Genomic DNA, 17,852 nt, shown 5'->3' with positions numbered 1-17,852 from the left:
ATTTCAGGATTATTATTACTGGTGCATCCCAATGTAAACAGCATTTTAATGATGAAGCTGGTCAAAGAGGAGCTAATTTAAACTAATATGTAGATTATATATAGTTTATATTAAATGAGCAGTTTTGGATTTTCTGAAAAACACCTAATATAATTTTTGCATTTCAGTTTTTGTACTCATCTGTATTAAACAGATGAGATATAGCATCTTAATTAGTGAGCGTTGGAGGTTTGAACATAGTCAGGCTAGCTGTTTCCCCCTGTTTCCAGCCTTTATGCTAAGCTAAGATAACCCCTTCTTATTAGACAGTTACAAAATCCAGGCATCCATAACCTAATAATGGAGATAATAAGCACATTTCTCTTTTAAGTCATTTTTTGTTTTTACATGAGATGCAGATGCTCAGCTGTGTTTTTTTCCAACACATTTTCCCTGACAAACCTGAAACCTGTGCTGCTGCTGCCACTGTGACTGACCGTCCTGCTTTTTTTGCCCCCAGAAGGAGTAAGTACAGCAAGGCCAAGCAGGACTCTGACGAGGAGAAGCACTTACATCAAGGTAACTCACAGATAACACTCCGCCTACATGCTCTTTAATTGAACAACATTAGCGCTGTCAGGTGTGCTCATGTGCGTGCACTCTAAACCGCAAATGAAGCCCATAAAATGGAGCGAAAAACTGTTTTGAAGTTAATGTACTTGCATCCTCATGCTCCAAACACCTCATTATCAAGTCATCAGCATTTTTTATATGCGTCCCACAAAAATCTCAAGTTAATGAGCTCCATCTTTATCGGAGTCGGCCATGGTGACATGAAAAGCAATGAAGGTAGAGAAGCAAGGTCTGGAGAGAAGAAAGGAGAAGGAGGAGTAGAGGTTCCAGAGGAAGGCGGTGTAGCTTGCAGCATGATGGAAATAAAGAACAGATGGAGTGTAGTTGCCAGAATGAATTAACCTTCACTGCTTCACTCCCTTATTTCTTTTTTTCGCTTCCTTCCTTCCTTCCTTCCCCCCTTCCTCCCTTTCTTTCTAAACCTCTTTCTTCAGGAGTGAGGATATACGTTGACCCCTTTACCTATGAGGACCCAAACCAAGCCGTCCGCGAGTTTGCCAAAGAGATCGACGCCTCCTGTATCAAGATCGAGAAAGTTATTGGCATCGGTGAGGAGCTTTTGATTTTCCAGAGTGCAGTGTCATTGGGAGATTTTGGAGTTAGGCATATTATAACATAGTTTGGATAAAAGCATCAAGCTAATGGGATAATAGTGTATTTGGTATTCATTTCATGCAAATATTCTGCTTCTTTCTCAGTGATTCATGCTTGTGTCCGCTCTCATGTACACTCCTTGAGAATAAAAACTCAGGACAACTCGGACAATAACATTTGGTCTGCTTCTAGAGAGGTCAGCGAGTAAAAAAATAAATAAATAAGGAGTGGCTAAATATGTTGTCCACGGCCAGAGAAAAGTCATCCAATGACAAAATAATAAAGAGGAAGAATCAATATCCATTTCCCCTCTCTCTCTGCTCCGGTGGCTGAGGGGAGGAGGGGAGTGAGGGATTAAAGACCCTGATCAATGTTTGAAGTGGACCCCTTCTAACCTGCACACGCACAAACACACACCATCGCCTACTTCATCTTTGATGTGATTAATAGCCGGGGCAGTTTAGTATCAGAGTGCTTGCGTATCATCGTTGCACATTTTCAACCCGGCCGTGTGTTTTTCAGGGGAGTTCGGCGAGGTGTGCAGCGGCCGCCTGAAGATGCCGGGCAAGAGAGAGATCTGCGTGGCCATCAAGACGCTGAAGGCCGGCTACACCGACAAGCAGAGGAGGGACTTCCTGTCCGAGGCCAGCATCATGGGCCAGTTCGACCACCCCAACATCATTCACCTCGAGGGCGTGGTCACCAAATGTAGGTCAAGCATGTGATTTTGTTCACTTTATACATACAGGAAGGTGAACGCTGGGAATGATTTTTTTTAATTTATGAACGATGGAAAGAACATAATTGAGTGAATAATGCAACTATTTAGGAGAGATGAAATTGCCACAGGAAACTGCAATAATACTCAACGTGCACACACACAAACCCATTTACACACAATGACTATTATATTATAATAACAAGGAAAGGACATTTATTTCTGCCGTCCCCTGTGTCCCTTAAAAAATGTAACAATAAATCATTACAAACCACGTCTGCGGTTTTTGGGTGACATTGGGGAAGTGCGAGTGCGGGGACAAACCGATCTTTACTAGCCGAAGGTGTGTGTGCAGTTGTGTGTTTTAGTGCTTGCATAGCTGCAGAGTCTAAAAACCTACAACTACTTATGCATGCGTATGTTCAAGGGTACCTGTTTTTGTATTTGTGCACATGTGTCTTTTTTGGACATCCCATCCGGGGTATCCCCAGGTGGGCTTTGTCCAGATGGACGAGGTCTAGCGTTGGTGGGAAGGGGGGGGCGGTGCGAGAAGTAGCTGGCCAGTTGGGAGGGGGTCTAATGGGTCCAGAAACAGGCCCTGTAGCGCGGCACCGGGCTCATTAATCATGGTGTCAGCTGTAAATGTGTTTGGGGTTAGGGAGTGATACCCTATCCCTCCTCTATCTGCTGCTGCATGGCCACAAAACACCAGCCAGATCTCCCTCCCTCTGCCCTTGGCACCCTCTCCTCTCCAACTCTCTTTTTCTGTCAACCTTTTACACCACCCTCCAGTGCTATTTGTTAGGCTACATGTGTTTGTGTGTGTGTGTGCATGTGCGAATGTCTTGTCAGCACATGTGGGCGTCTGTGCACCTTTGATTGTATGCATGTGTGCGTGAGTGTTACCATAGCTGATGGCCAGCCTCGGCTCGGGTTAGACGGATGAAGTGCCTTAATGTGTCGTGACACAACAGCCTGGCCCTATCCCTGCTAGATAACACTGTCTCTCTCGCTCTTGGACACTATACACACACACACACACACACACACACAGATAGAGGCACACACACACTTAGCCCAGTCGGAGCTGAAAGTGAACAGCAGCACAGAGAATTGCTTATCACCTCTCACACCTCTCAGCACGGGGAATGACCTCTCAGACCTCGCGGAGACGGAGTGAGAAAGACAGAGAAAAGTCGGACAGATGGGCAGGAGGAAGGGGAAGGAATTGAGTGGCAGACAGGGAAAGGTGCAAATAGAGATCCGGCGAGAAAGAGACAGGAAGGTGGTTAGGAGCTGATGGATCAGAGGAAAGACAGAGAACAACAGTGAGGACGACAGAAAGAGAAAGCAGAGGGTGGTGGAACTACTGAACCGGAGGCTGGAAGAGAAAGAGACGGAGCGAGACAGAGGGCGAGAGATGAAGGAGAAGCAGATGAGCTGCGCAGCGGTGACAGCAGCCGACGTGAGAGCATGGCGAGCCAAGAAGCAAGAAGATCATCCGATAACTCCCACTCCACCTCCTTCCGCTCTAACTTTTGAAAGCCTGACATGAGGTTTGGGCAAATTAGTCCTTTACACTTGAGTGTGTCAGTGGAATCTATTAAAAATCCATTATTTGAATTGCACTCCCCTCTCCATTACAATCAAGTTAAAAGGAATTCTCAAGCTGGCCTCCGTTTGCTGGCATGTCCAACAGAGCCAATTAAGCCTTATTAATTATGGAGGAACTCCAAATAGGCACTGAAATACATAAATGTGCAAAAATCTCTCGCTGAAGACTGCTGGCTGTAGTCCACCATCTTGGAGCCTGTATACTTAATGTTTCTATCATGCTAGTGTGTAATTAAAATCCAGCCTCCATTAGAGCTTGAAATCAGACGTGATACGTTTAACAGCCAATTTACATAAAGTAAGCATGTAAGTATGCTAATTTTAAAAAAGATCTGCGTTTAAAAGCTAGATCTTTGTTCGCCGCAAACGTCGGGGCCTCTGGAGAGCGTTTGCCCAGCGTTCCCCCAATATTGTCCCCCTGTTGCATTTTTCCCCTTCTCCTGTTTTGTTGGCAGGTGATAATCGGCCCACTGGCGGGGCCCTTGCCCAGAGTTCATTGCCAAAGGCGGCGGGGCGTATTCAGTAAACAAGGAATTAGCATGCAAATGGGAAGGGAGGAAGAGGGCGGGGCTGGGAAGGCGAGAGTTTAAGGTCGCAGGTCAGACGCTCCTCAGACTTGATTGGGGACCTGTCAATCACCGACGGCCCCGGGGCAGAGGCGCGCAACAAAGGGAACAAAGATGGCTGACAAAGAGAGCCCCAGCTCTCCCCCAACTTTAACTCCACTTCCTCTTTTTGGGGCATCGCCGGAGCACCCCATAATTAATGGGGTGCCAATCACGCGGCGGGTAAGGCGTTGACTGACGGCCTCTTGGCATGGCGAAAGGCCTGCTGTGGAGTGGAGGAACTGCACCTTCAAGACCTCAGCTGCCAACCGCTCGGCTGGCTCTCTGCTGCTTCAGGCATTCTGCTGGAGCGCACCAGAGATTTCGCACAACGTTCCCTCAAGGCGTTTGGTTTAAGTCAGCACTTTTCTTAGACGCAATAAGCTTTTAAGTCTACCTTAACTGTGCCACTTGAAATGGAACGCAAAGAACAGCGCTGCTCGAGGAGAAATTTGTGGCAGCACTTTTGGGCATGTGTTGTTGCCATGGCTGGTTAGGCACCAGCTTGCTGCCATTTTGGGACAAAAACAAGCCACCCTCCCTTGCTTTGCTTTTTTCCCTCCTTCTCTATCTCTCTACTCCTCTGCTCATGCCTGCTATTCCCCCTCATCCTGAGAGACAAAGACAGACAGAGACCCACCAGGGAACGTCCACCCTCCCCGCCGCCTGCCCCGACTCAGATAAAGACACAGACGCTCCCCCAAGAGAGAAGACAGAGGGATGGGGTGAAAAAGGCCAGAGAGGAGTGGCAGAGATCGGAGGGAAAGCAGAGTGAGAGAGAGTATGAGAGAGGGGGGACAAAAAGAGAGAGCAATAGAGAGGAGCTAGCAGGAGAGTGACAGATGCGTCGAAAGTTGGCAGAGGAGAAAGAGGGCAAAGGGACAGCGAGTGACATAAATAGGGAGTCAGAGAGATTCTGGGTGGGTGACTGTGATGAGACTTTGGATAATGCGCCCAACGTCAGTTCATATTTGCATAAACACAAGATGGTGTCTGTCTGTATGTGTGTGTGTGTGTGTGTGTATGTAGTGGTGTTTTGTTTCAGTGGAGATGCCTTTGCATGTGCAGGGAAAGAAGAGGGACGTCAGGGCAACCGTAACACTGAGCTAATTAAATCACTACGGGACAGAGATGGATGGCCTAACACACGCTCACACACACACATACACTCATTCCCCCGAGAACCCCCCTGCTGTGTCGGGCTGTGATGTGCATCGTTTACCTCCATAATCATCTGCCTTTCATTCTCTCACTCTTTTCCTCCCTCCCTCCCCCCCTCCCTCTCTCTCTGACTCTCTCTCTCTCTCTAGGTAAGCCAGTGATGATTATCACAGAGTACATGGAAAACGGATCGCTGGATGCATTCCTGAGGGTCAGTCATGCGTTTCTGTCTGCACACATGTGTGCATGTGTGTTAGTGTGTGATACGACTGTAGCTGTGCTGATCCCATCTTATCGCTGTAATGTCACCCCCCCCCCCAAATTACAAGCGTTCGTTCACAAACATTCGCCCTAATCTTTATCCTCTCCTTGATCGACTTACTGTTTTTCCGACAAGGAGGTTGGCGCAGGTTTCACCTCGGTGCCTCCAGGGTTCACTACGCGTTGGGCTTTAGCTACTTTATCCAATGAATATACTGTATATAGTGTTAGAGTAAACAGAGGAATGTTAAAATGAATATGCGGCACTTGAAAAGTTGTGTAGTCTTGGAATAAATGACGTTGCACAATCGTAGGTGTAAGCAGATGTAAGGACGTTTATATATCAATCAACTCCATATAAATTTGAACACATTTATAAACAGTTGTAAACCTGCCTGAGAATGATTTGTACAGGCAAGTAGACAGTCAACAAATGCTTTATAACTCAATGCCATTAATAAAATCTTAACAGTGTATTTAACAAAAATAAATGTAAACTTAAAAGTGTTGCTTACAGCTACATTATAATATGCTGTAGTGTGTTAAAAAACATTTATTAGAATTATTGTTTATATTAGACTATAAACAGTTTATAAATGTTTTATAGCACACTTTAAGGATTTGTTTCTCAGTGTATTTATACTGGTATGTAACACTGTGTTTTGAAGTCCTCTCCTCAAAGGGCCTCTCTGGAACTTCTATGTTGTGCTGGAAGCCGGTTAGCCGTTAGTTTATATTAGCGGACTCCATGTCTAAACCAACGTTAGCTACTGTTGCTCTGTGTTAGCGGAGCGGAGAGAGGCAATGAGACGAGACACTCGAGAACGTGCCTGAAGTCACATCCTTGGGACTGTCTCACCCGAACCCCTTCACAAAGAAATCCACAGTCCAGCAGCATTAACCGACTTAAACAAATCGTCCACAGGCTTGTATAGGCAACTGAGAGACTGCAACCTGCTCACATAGGGCCAATAAAAAGATTATTAATACGTATAAATTGCTACAAAATATAGAGCCTCCTTAACTGTTTATACCAGTGGTTCTCAACCTTCTTACTCACAACATAAAAGGGCCAAAATGAAAAAAGAAGGTTGACTTTCACAAATATACATGAGGCAAATGATATCGCTGGTACAGTCAATGTAATGTAAAAACTGTTCCCCAGTCTAAAATGTGTCATTTATTTTTTTTCCACATCCATCTGGGGACCCCTGGAAATTAATTTTTCAACGCCCTTTGGTGGTCCCGGTCCCCCAAACAATCTAGGCTGTAATTAAGTTTCCACGTTTGTGTATTTTCTTAAAGCGTCTTCATAGCATATCACAGTCTGTTACGAACCATTTAATAAAACTGAGTTTGCTGATGTGTTGCTACTGAGACATTTGCAATTAAATGTTACATTCCAAAAACAACAAGATATGATGTACAAAATTTTAAACGTTCCTTTTTCCTGCAGAAGAACGACGGTCGCTTCACTGTGATCCAGCTGGTCGGCATCCTGCGTGGAATTGCATCAGGTATGAAGTACCTGTCAGACATGAGCTACGTTCACCGCGACCTGGCAGCTCGCAACATCCTGGTCAACAGCAACCTGGTGTGCAAGGTGTCCGACTTTGGCATGTCCCGAGTGCTGGAGGACGACCCCGAGGCGGCATACACCACCAGGGTGAGTGTGTGTGCAGGCGAGCATGTGTCTGACTGAGTCAGTGGTCTGTCTGCGTGTCACCTTACTTGTCGGCTTTGTCAGCTTTCATTAATCGGCCCATCTTTTCAATTACAGGGAGGGAAGATCCCCATCCGCTGGACGGCCCCGGAGGCCATCGCTTACAGGAAGTTCACCTCGGCCAGCGACGTGTGGAGCTACGGCATTGTCATGTGGGAGGTGATGTCATATGGAGAGCGACCATACTGGGACATGAGTAACCAAGACGTAAGTATGAATATAATTATATGCAGACAATCATAAATAGCACGCAGCATAGATTAGGTGGAATACTAGAGCTCAAACAATAATTCCCAGTTGTGTGTGTACTGTCAAACATTTTTAAAAGATACTTCATCATTTTAACTGGGTTATATAATCAAATTACCTGCAGGGGTGATAAAACAGCAGCAGTATATTCCCTCTTCTCATTACATATTGAATTTAAATTTCTAGCTCCACTAATGATGATAAAGAATTTTATTTGTGCGTAAGCAAATATCTTGCGTAGGTGCCAAAAGTTAGGTAATTAAAAATTAAGCTATGGATATAAAATTCGTGGAAAAAAGCTCGAGACAAACAAACTCCGAAACAAAGTGACTTACAGCAACGATTGATGTCCTGTCTAGGTGATCAAGGCTATTGATGAGGGCTATCGGCTGCCCCCGCCCATGGACTGCCCCGTCGCGCTCCACCAGCTCATGCTGGACTGCTGGCAGAGAGAGAGGGCCGACCGGCCAAAGTTCGGGCAGATCGTCAACATGCTGGACAAGCTGATCCGCAACCCCAACACCCTGAAGAGGACCGGGGGAGAGAGCGCTGTCAGGTGAGAGGGCAGGATACAGACACAGGCAGGATAGATACAGGGTGAAAAGGAGAGTGACAGATACAACACCATTCCTGATTAATTATTTTACAGTTTACAAGTGTGAGGGGGTAAAGTCTTCTTTATTGTAAAAATAAACAACAATGACTTGAAATATATATTTATATTGTTTTAAAAGTCACACATCGAGTTCCCATGTTTTCTTCAAACTACGAAAAAGAAGTGTCTCAGGAGAGTTTTCAAATAATAAAAAATGTATTTAAAATGATTAAAACTTATATGTATATTTACATTTAGGTAATGAGAAAATATATGTTAATTCCACTTAATGCCTGTATGACTTTCTACAGCTTCTATTTGGGGCAGAACAGTGTTCTTTGAAATACCTTTTCACTGAAGAAATAGTCCCTATAATAATAAGGCTGGATACAACTACAGTTTATTCAGTCAGGGAAATATGTTGTAATCGTCACAAACTTTTAAATTGTGATAAATTCTCTGAAGGTTTTATGTGTTGTGTTGGGTCACATTATTCAAGAATATGATTATTATACAAGTTTATCACACATATTCTTTGCATTAATTAGTGTGATGTTAGCATGACTGTTCTGCCAGAAATAATTCTCAAACCGAAAGTTGTTGCATAGGCACACATACGCAGCCTATACACTGCACAATGAATTACACACGCATTCTGTTTACAGTCACCATTACACATTATCTACCAGCAACATGTGGCTCTTTTCAGCACAAACACCCTGCATAATGGATTTCTCTGCAAGCTAGCTTTAATGGTGCTGTACACTCAGGAATGTAGCCGCTCTAACAGGGGGGAGAATTACGATGTAACGCCGAGTTAAAAACAAACATGACCCTGCAGCTCCGACACCATTACTCTCGAGCGGCTAAACGTGTTGAGAATGACCTACGTGTGTTTACAGACTCTACGCAGGCCAGTGGGAGTCTGTTTGAGTTTAACGAGTGTGTGAGTGCACGCGAGAGGGTCGCACACACCTAATGTGACACAGTGAGAGCGAGAGGGGAGCCCTTGTGGAGTAATTAGCAGAGCTGAATCCTATAAATGCAGCTTTTACAGTTACAAGAGGGAAGGGGAAAGTAGAGCGTGTGTGTGTGTGTGTGTGTGTGTGTGTGTGTGAGGTGTCTGTGAAAAGGGATCGCTACGCATAATCTTTTCCACCTACTGAGTAGAGATGACTTATTAAAGAGTCTGACATCCTGTACTCACAGTTCAACTCAGCATCCTACTTAAAAAAAAAGAGTGAACAGTAAAGAGAGATAGAGTGTGTGTGAGAGTGAGAGAGGCACCGGAGCAGGACGAGGCCGCCACCGACTCAGACTCGCCGGCCCCAAGTAAATGTTTCATGGCTGACGGCGCTGGTGCAACGCTCAACAGAATGGAAGGACGGGGGAAAAGAAGTGAAAAAATAGGGAGGTTATTCTGCTGGTGAATATCTAAACGTGAGGAGGAACTCCACTGTGCGGTAAAATTCACCGAGCTGTGCCCGGCTGTGTGTTTTCTGTAAAATAAGGATTAACTAACTGTGTCGGTCACACCCAGGAGGAACTGTGTTTGACTTGGCTGGGTTTCTGCTAGGACCTGAAAAACAGGGACACAAAACAGAGCCGAACCTGACCCGAGTCCATCCAGGAGGAAAAGCTAGAGAGAAATGTAGCATGGAACATTTTACAGTTTGGTAGCTCTCTGTCATCGCACAAAGTGTATATGTCATGCACTCCTGATACTACTGCACAGCGCCACAGTCAGGAATCACAGAAAGTCTAATTCCCGGAGAGCTGTCGTCGCTGTAGTTGTCATGAATCAATTGTATTCCAGGCTGTGGGAGAAAGTGGATCATTACCTTTCAAGTCAAAGCACTTAAACAGAATGTGACTTTTATTTTCTCTTCACACAGACAGTTGCACACATTAAAGTTGTGGGTTAAAGCGTATCCCGGACTGTAAATGCAGAACCAAGCTGGCAGCTGAGACGACCTCTGTAGGGCCTAAGAAACGTTCATGAAATTAATCCTCCACTCTTCTCTCCTCCACCCGCAAGGCCTAAAACCACCCTGCTGGAGCCTGGGAGCCCCGAGGCGTCCTCGGCCATGGGCACAGTGGAGGACTGGCTGCAGGCCATCGGCATGGAGAGATACAGCGACAACTTCACCGCCGCCGGCTACACCACTCCAGAGGCCGTGGTCCACATGACACAAGAGTGAGTAGAGAGCGAGAATGTGAGAGAAGAAAGGGAGAAGCATGGCAGAAGAAAGGAGTAGTTGTAGGCTTGCCAGCACAGCAACACACTTCTTCGTAGCCACAGGTTTTCTGGGAAGGTCACTTAGGGAGGCTACTGGGGAAACTGAAGGTGGTAGTCGAAACTAGCCTCATAACAAAGTATCATAATAAACGATGTACCAGCGACACTTTCCAGGCTTTCAACACTTTCAAAGTATTACACTTATAAATGATAGTGTTAGGAGTAGCTTGTAAGTTGCTAACCCTTCATCTTCATGAATGAATGATATGCTGTACTGATCGCACTAAAAAAAGGGGATTAGCGTCGTGTTGCCATGGTAAATGCTGGTTCTGGTTCAGTGACAGCACGTGCTGGAAGTCGTGCCCATAATTTGCACAAGGTATCACAGGAGCTATAGGAATAAGGTGGATACCAGTTAGATCCTGTCCACATGAAGGGCATCTCTGTTTTTATTTATTTCATTTTTTAAAAATAGCAGGCAGTGTTTTTAGAGAGTTAAGTGCCGTCCATAGTTCCAGCATGTAGCGAGCTGTTCACCTCTGCTTCAAATCTTTAGCCAAGCTAAAGTATTTGGCCTGCTGGCTCTAGCTTCATATTTAGCTTATAGACATGAGAGCGGTATTGATTGGCTCATTTAACTCTCAGCAAGAAAGCAAATAAGTGTATTCCCCGACATGTCAAACTATTCCTTGCTACTGCCATCTGGCAAAATATACAGCAGTATCTGCTGCCGTACCACCAGACTACAGAGCAGCTTGGTTCCTCCTCAGTTCCTGTGAGATCCCTGAACTCATCCTCCACCATGAACAATCCATTTTTGTGACTTGATTATTTTTTGTTAAATAGTCTGTATCATTTTTTTGTATTTAATCCTGTGTTGCATAATGACAAATAAATTAATCTGAAATGTATGATCAGAGCAGAATGAACTCTCTGACATCTTTTGCAAAGTCTACATGCGTTAACTGTTTCTCAGTCTGTCAATTGTCTGTAATATTTTCATTCTTCACCCATTAAGATTACAGGATTAGAATTGCTGTGTTGGCAGGTGAAATTCCTTATTCAGCAGTTAAACTGTCAGGCCAGTTTCCACTGCAAGGCTGTAAAATTCATTATGTGGATCAGGCCTACGTGTGTTTGTTATTGTTGTCCCCGGTCCTAAAAGGCTTCTTTTCCCCATCCTTTTCAGGGACATGGCTCGCATAGGCATCTCCTCGGCAGCACACCAGAACAAGATCCTGACCAGCGTCCAGGGAATGCTGTCCCAAATGCAACAGATGCAGGGCAGAATGGTTCCCGTCTGAGAGATTTAAACAAAGAAAAAAGGAAAAGGAAGCAAATCGACTTCGTTTCTTATGAAAAAAATAAATAAATAACAAAAAAGATTAAATATTAAAAAAAAGAGACAAATAAACTATGAAGAAATAGTTTACCTCATCCATGCACTTTAAATTGGATCTAAAAGAAAAGAAGATGTTGATGAAGAAGAAAAAAAGTGGTGAAAATGGCACTTTTTTAAAAAAAAAAATCAGACCTTTACCTTGCCCTTTTTTTGTTGTTTTGGAGAATGGGACGCTTCTGTCTGCAGCATTTATGGAGAGATGGAGGGACGGCTGGAAAAGTGCTTCCGAGAGGCCAATCTGGAGTGCCTTTAATGGTCTGGAAGGAGAAGCGAGGGAGGGGGGAATCGTACCTTTTCTTCCTCTTCTTGGGGCAGAGTGTTGTTTCTGGAACTTTCTTTCTGGAATAATCCGTGGAGCAGATTTTTTTGATTTCCTGTGACTATGTTTATTGTACATGAATTGTTTCTGTGGGACTCGCTGGCTGCCCCGGCCACCATTGTTCTCTCTCAGCTGGATCTGTTTGATATCTCACAGACAAAATGGAGGATCCTGACCGTCACATATAAACAGTGAATCTCTGAGAGGTTGAGGGTTGGATTCCGAGGGGAGACGGGTGCAGGGAGGGCTTATTTTGAGGAGCTTTTTGTGTTTTTTGCTCTGTTCTGGCCTTGTTTTTCTCCCAGAACGCTGTATTTTGTTGCCCTCAGGACGTTGCTGAGAATGTCTTTGATCTTCCGGAGGAGCCTTCCCACTCCCCTGTCTTCCCAAAAATGCCCTCCTACACCCCAGATAAACACACAATTTGGATTCTTCCATTCATCTCCCCATCTGAGTCAAACCCCCAGCGCCCCGCTGTTGTCGGACCCACCAACTCTTCCTCTCCGTCTTTGATGGACAGCTGTTTGCACCATTTGAATTGGCTTTCTAAAATTGGACGCCACAATGAAGGAATTTATTGGCAGGATTTTCTGGACAAAAGGATGCAACAAAGGCAATATGGATGCAGAATGAATCAGAATCATCAGCATCATCATCATCGCCAAGAAAATAACAAGAAAACACGCACAGGATTACTCAAACCGTCATCAAGGTGAGGATCAGTAATGTTTTATTTGTTTCTTAGACTCAGCACAGAAAAGTCCTGTTAAAACAAAACAGATACAGATACTGGATTAAACCTCCCTTTATTATTGCAGTATGCTTCTAATAACAACTACGTCTAGCCACAGAGGGCCTAACAGACTCATTAGACCCCCTCTCACTCTCATCACTGGCCCTTCAGCTCTAGAAACTGTGTTAATTAACAAGCGGGTCGCGCCACCTCAGGCAGCAAGAGCAGATCAATAGCTACTGGTCTGTGATCAGTCTGCAGGCCTGATGCTGCTGGCATGTTAATGAGAAGAATTAATCAGCTGCTGACTCCCAGTCAGCCAAACAGAGCCCACCAGAGCTCGGAAACACCTTCAAGGAAAGTAAAGAAGTTGCTTTTGGGCGTCTTGAGCCAACACACCGATATGTTGTCATGGCAGCAGGAAGGTCTTCCATAGAAGTCATATTGTCTCACTGTTTGATTGATCCAGATTTTTTTATTGTCAGAGTAGATGATCATCATTTTTACACACAAATGAACACAGTGACTCAGCAAGTTCAAGACTGATCTCACATTACACTTCTATAATTAGTTTAATTTATGCCACAGCATTGATTTATCTGATTTATTTTTAAAACTTGATCTCCGGTTAATTAGGTACTGTAAAACTGGCTAAAATCAATGCAGCTCTACAGTTGATCTGTTTTGCTGTTCAGAGGTTCACATTTTATTTTATTGTCATTTTGGAGGCTGTACTTTGTGATGGTGTTGAAAGGTGCTGCAGTTAATATTATCCTCATTGATCTGCCTCATTAAGTATTTTTTCAATCACGAGTTTTGTTGATTAAATGTTTTAAATGTAAATGTATTTAAATAGTAAACAATCCCATTTGGAATTTTGCAGAGCCATGGCGATGTTTTCATTTTGCTTGTTTATCTGACCAATAGTCCAAAACCCAAAGGTAATTTATTATCATATATGATTTACAAATAAGAATACAATCTTTTTATTTAAGACACTAAAATATGCAAACTTTTGGCATTTCCAATTGAAAAATGACACTATTAATCGTTTATCAACATATTTCTAATAATTTTTAAATCCTTTTTATATCAAGCCGATTGACTAAGTATTAAAAAACAGTATAAAGCAGTCGGTCTTTTATAATTTATACTTTTACCTCATGTAATTCAAAAATACAAAATACAGTATGCTGTAAAAAGGCTTTTTTATAAACATGAAACAATACATATGGAATGCTCATGTGCTTTAATTAAACGATATCCCTGCATGAGGAATGTTGGAGACAAAGGATTTATTTCAGTTGGCATGGTGCGGTTGTACTGGCTGTTGAATCCATAAATACAGGATTCATCAAATACTCAAGCTAGTTTAATGTCCGCTGGTTTTGCTTCTGATGTGTGCCAATAAGTCAAGGGCATGTTTCACGTATTATGTATACACAACAGCATGTGGTGCGCACAAGTTAATACATCGTTGCCACGAAATCCATATTTTCCCCCTGTGGGGCGGCCCTTTGCAGTTTTCTGGATGCTGGCATTCGATTTTGTTTAGCAGATGAGCCGAATGTTCCATCAGCGCTGGAGCTGGAGAGCTGTATTGTTGGTCGGGTCTGGACGCCAAGTAGAAATGTTTATATTCAAAACCACCATGACTGATGCAGCCTCTCTTTTCCTCCCCCATTTTCTTTCTCTCCAGCTGCTGCCGTCCATCATAAACAGGATCCCGGCCTTGCTCGCTCCGACCAGAATTCTTCCTCCTCTTCCTCTTTGTCTTCCTCCTCCTGCTTTTCCCTCCTCTACTTGGAGTCTCCTCTGACACCGAGATGACAAATCCATCCCCAAGCGTCTGGGACATCCGCCGTCACAACACTTCAGCTTGACAAACTAGCCAGCGCGTGCTTGTGGCCACCCAGCAATGTACTGGAATGACTATGAATGATTTAACAGCATAAAAAAGAGACAATAAGAAGAATGTAATATAATTGAGAAGCCCTGCTCCAGCGGATGATGTACTTTTATTTTGAAAGTTTCATTTTATTTTGTGATTTTTTTTGTTTTGATTGTTTTTTTCAAAACTTGTTTCGTTCTGTCTGCATGTAAAGTAACAAACGTTTGAATTGAGCGTGCGAATGTGATGACGTGTGTGTGTGAGGGTGTGTGTGTGTGTGTCTAGCTGTATGAGTGACAATGTCTTTGAAGTACTATCAGTAATCGTGTCTGTTTTCATGCCACTGTGGAGGAAGGCGAGATAACAGAGATGTATTGTTTTTGACATAAAAAAGAAAAACCTTGGACTTTTATTGCTTTCTGTGGCATCTTAAAAAACGATGTGAGGTGTGTTGCTCCCGTTGTGCGAACTCCACTCAGCAAACAGCATTTATTAAGCAGCTTTCTGGAATGCAACCCATTTCTGCGACGGCTTGCAAATGGACACACGGAGACGGACACGTGTGACTGAAGGCCTCCTGTGCGTAGAAACACACCGAACACCGGTGAGAGTTTGGACTCTCCGAGCTGATGACAAGAGAAGGAGGAAAAGTCAGAACCATATCTCTCCTTTGTGGAAATAGAAGCAGATTAAGACGGCACATCTGTATACGACAAAGGATCGGAAAAGTGAGGAAAAGGGGTTTAAGAAGGGAAAACTTGGTTATTTTGATTTTTTTTTTCCAGAGCACCATACAGCTACAGGTTTAACCCAATGGACTATATTCTTTTTGTTCCTTTATCTCTTTAAACTATACTTATGTGAATGTTTTTGAACTCGTAAGTGACGCTTCATATAATACAAAAACACCTCCGTCCTTAATACAGCTCTACTGCTCTTTCCTTTTTTTGGCAATGCGTTGTTCTTTTGGGTTTTATCTATCGAAAAAGGACCTGTTTGGAAATATGCAAGACATGTTGGGAAGGAGAAGGAAACCAGAATGTACTGTAAAATACTTTTTTCCTTTACTTAAATGTTGGACGATTTGAAAAAAGAAAAAAAAAATTAACAAAAACGCAAGAGTTAATGTTTGTCATTGTATGCCTTCCGATGCCATATGATCTAGCCATGTAGATCTAACATTCTCTCAATCTTTTTTTTTTGTACTTTTTTTGACATGATTATGTTTTTTTTGGCCTTTTTTTTTGGTTTTATTTTGTTTTTTGTCAAGGAGCTCTAGGTACATGTAACTTATGTCATTTATTTATGTCCTTTTATATCTAGTTTGTAAAATAATAGCCTAAAGTGAAGAAAATAAAGGGGTGCCAAAGTGCATTCTTAATAAAGTAGAAACCATATGATGATCTCCCTGCCTTTCATTCACACACACACACACTTGGGCGTCTGTTGCAAAGACCATCAGCGTTGCCATCAGTTATTGCTGTCATTATGCCTGTAGAGGAGATCTGATTACCTAACTATCATGCATTGATTACTGCATTATGTGATTGCATATAATGGAAGGGTTACGTAACAGAAGGAAGAAGCAAAGGTAGCGCATCAATCACTTCCTTGGCCTCCTTTTTGCCTTCTACTTTTCACTGTCGCTCTGTGTTTGGTAGGCACACCTACACACACACGCGCAAAATAAAGAAAGGGCCAGTCTTTTGGCTGTTAGTCCGCTCTGCAGCACACGCTCAGCAGTTATCATGACTGCGGACTCCGAGACTTGGCCCCCGATCTCCTGTCAGTCCTTGAAGTAGCAGTGAGCGCCACTCACTTGGCATGGTGCATGTGTGTGTGCTGATGTGTGTGTGTGTTTAATCAGAACAGCATCTGCTTCCTCCACTCATTTCCAGCAGCGATAAACCGCTGATTGTCCTAAGTCTTTGATAAGAGCCCGGGAGGGAGGGGGGTTGTGGGCAAAGGACAGTTTTAGAAATGGAGCTCAGGCGAACGTTGAGCCAAATGGCGTTTTACACATTTCCTGAGAACTCACCAGCACAAGGCACGCATACATTAATGCTCTGAAGTTTCTAGTGGGAGATGTTTATCAGCTTCGACGGGAAAGTGTGCCTCCTTCACAGATTGTTGGCAAGCTTAGAGGGGAAGACGAAAGAAGATTAGCAAGGCTGATAAATTTGCCCCCAACTGAGAAAGTTTGGTTTTTAGATTGTTGACAATTTAGCATGGTATGTGAATGTTCAGAAATTAATAACTACAAGCCAGGTAAATACACCTGCTTTTAAAAAAAAATCAAGATCCATGCATTCTTCTCTGAGAAATTAATGAAAATGTTGAAAAACACTCTCCTCGCAATGTTAAAGAAAGTGAGAAAATTCCTGTAGTTGCCCAGGTCTGCACCATAAATCAATGGGGTCTATTCTGGGCCGAGACCCATCCTCCATCCAAGTTTTGTGGAAAGCTATTCAGTAATTTTTGTGCAATCCTGCTGACAAACCAACCGACAAACGGACACGGATGAAAAGATAACCTCCTTGGTGGAGGTAATAAAAAAATATATGGACAAGGGTTATGTTAAGCATGCAGGCCCATTCTTCATATGCACCTCGGAAAAACAGTAGTTTGAAACATGAATGTCTGTACAAAATTTTGTGTCAGTCCATCTTGTAGATATAAAGGTGCGAGAGACTGACTAGAGGATCACCAAAGTCATAATAATGTTTCACAAGGGACCTCAATGTCTGCAGAAAATTTCACGACAATCCATCCCAAAGTCGTCGAGATATGTTGCTTTGAACCACAAATATAATCCTTATGGTGGTGCTAAAAGACAAGTCAGGGGATCACCAAAGTCATAAGTATTTGTCCCCTGGGGTCCATCCATGGCTGTACTAAATTTGATGACAATCCGTCCTGCGGATATTTCAGTCTGATGCCAAAGTAGTGAACCAACCAATCCACCCAACAACAGACTGACACACCAACATTTCATCCCCAGAGGCCTGCTGCTAGCACTTCTGCATAGAAGAAGTGGATGTTATGCTGAAAGACATAGATGGGGAGAGCAAGACAAAGAGAAGTGCTAAACTCAGCTCTGACTGCACATAAAAATGGGAGGACAGAAAAAGACAAA

General features: G+C 43.5%; 1 protein-coding gene across 3 annotated transcripts in view; it reads left to right on the top strand.

The window, feature by feature from the left end:
• epha4l (eph receptor A4, like) overlaps window positions 1-16,113 on the top strand; it is a 56,158-nt gene extending 40,045 nt beyond the window's left edge. For 2 of the 3 annotated variants that reach the window (XM_084350853.1, XM_084350851.1), the window contains exons 9-18: window positions 500-558; window positions 1,047-1,160; window positions 1,729-1,914; window positions 5,454-5,515; window positions 7,022-7,231; window positions 7,346-7,495; window positions 7,897-8,093; window positions 10,171-10,329; window positions 11,561-12,804; window positions 14,525-16,113. In XM_084350853.1, the coding sequence (XP_084206979.1) occupies window positions 500-558; window positions 1,047-1,160; window positions 1,729-1,914; window positions 5,454-5,515; window positions 7,022-7,231; window positions 7,346-7,495; window positions 7,897-8,093; window positions 10,171-10,329; window positions 11,561-11,675 (1,252 nt within the window). In that variant the 3' untranslated portion in view covers window positions 11,676-12,804; window positions 14,525-16,113. The remainder of the gene's footprint in view (window positions 1-499; window positions 559-1,046; window positions 1,161-1,728; window positions 1,915-5,453; window positions 5,516-7,021; window positions 7,232-7,345; window positions 7,496-7,896; window positions 8,094-10,170; window positions 10,330-11,560; window positions 12,805-14,524) is intronic. The other variant, XM_084350852.1, reaches the window with a different exon arrangement.
• Window positions 16,114-17,852: the final 1,739 nt, after the last annotated feature.

This window comes from Pagrus pagrus (genome assembly GCF_965226575.1).
Source record: "Pagrus pagrus genome assembly, chromosome: 4".
NCBI lineage: Eukaryota > Metazoa > Chordata > Actinopteri > Spariformes > Sparidae > Pagrus > Pagrus pagrus.
Note: the sequence above shows the minus strand (reverse complement) of the source record. Positions and strands in the feature narration are given on the sequence as shown.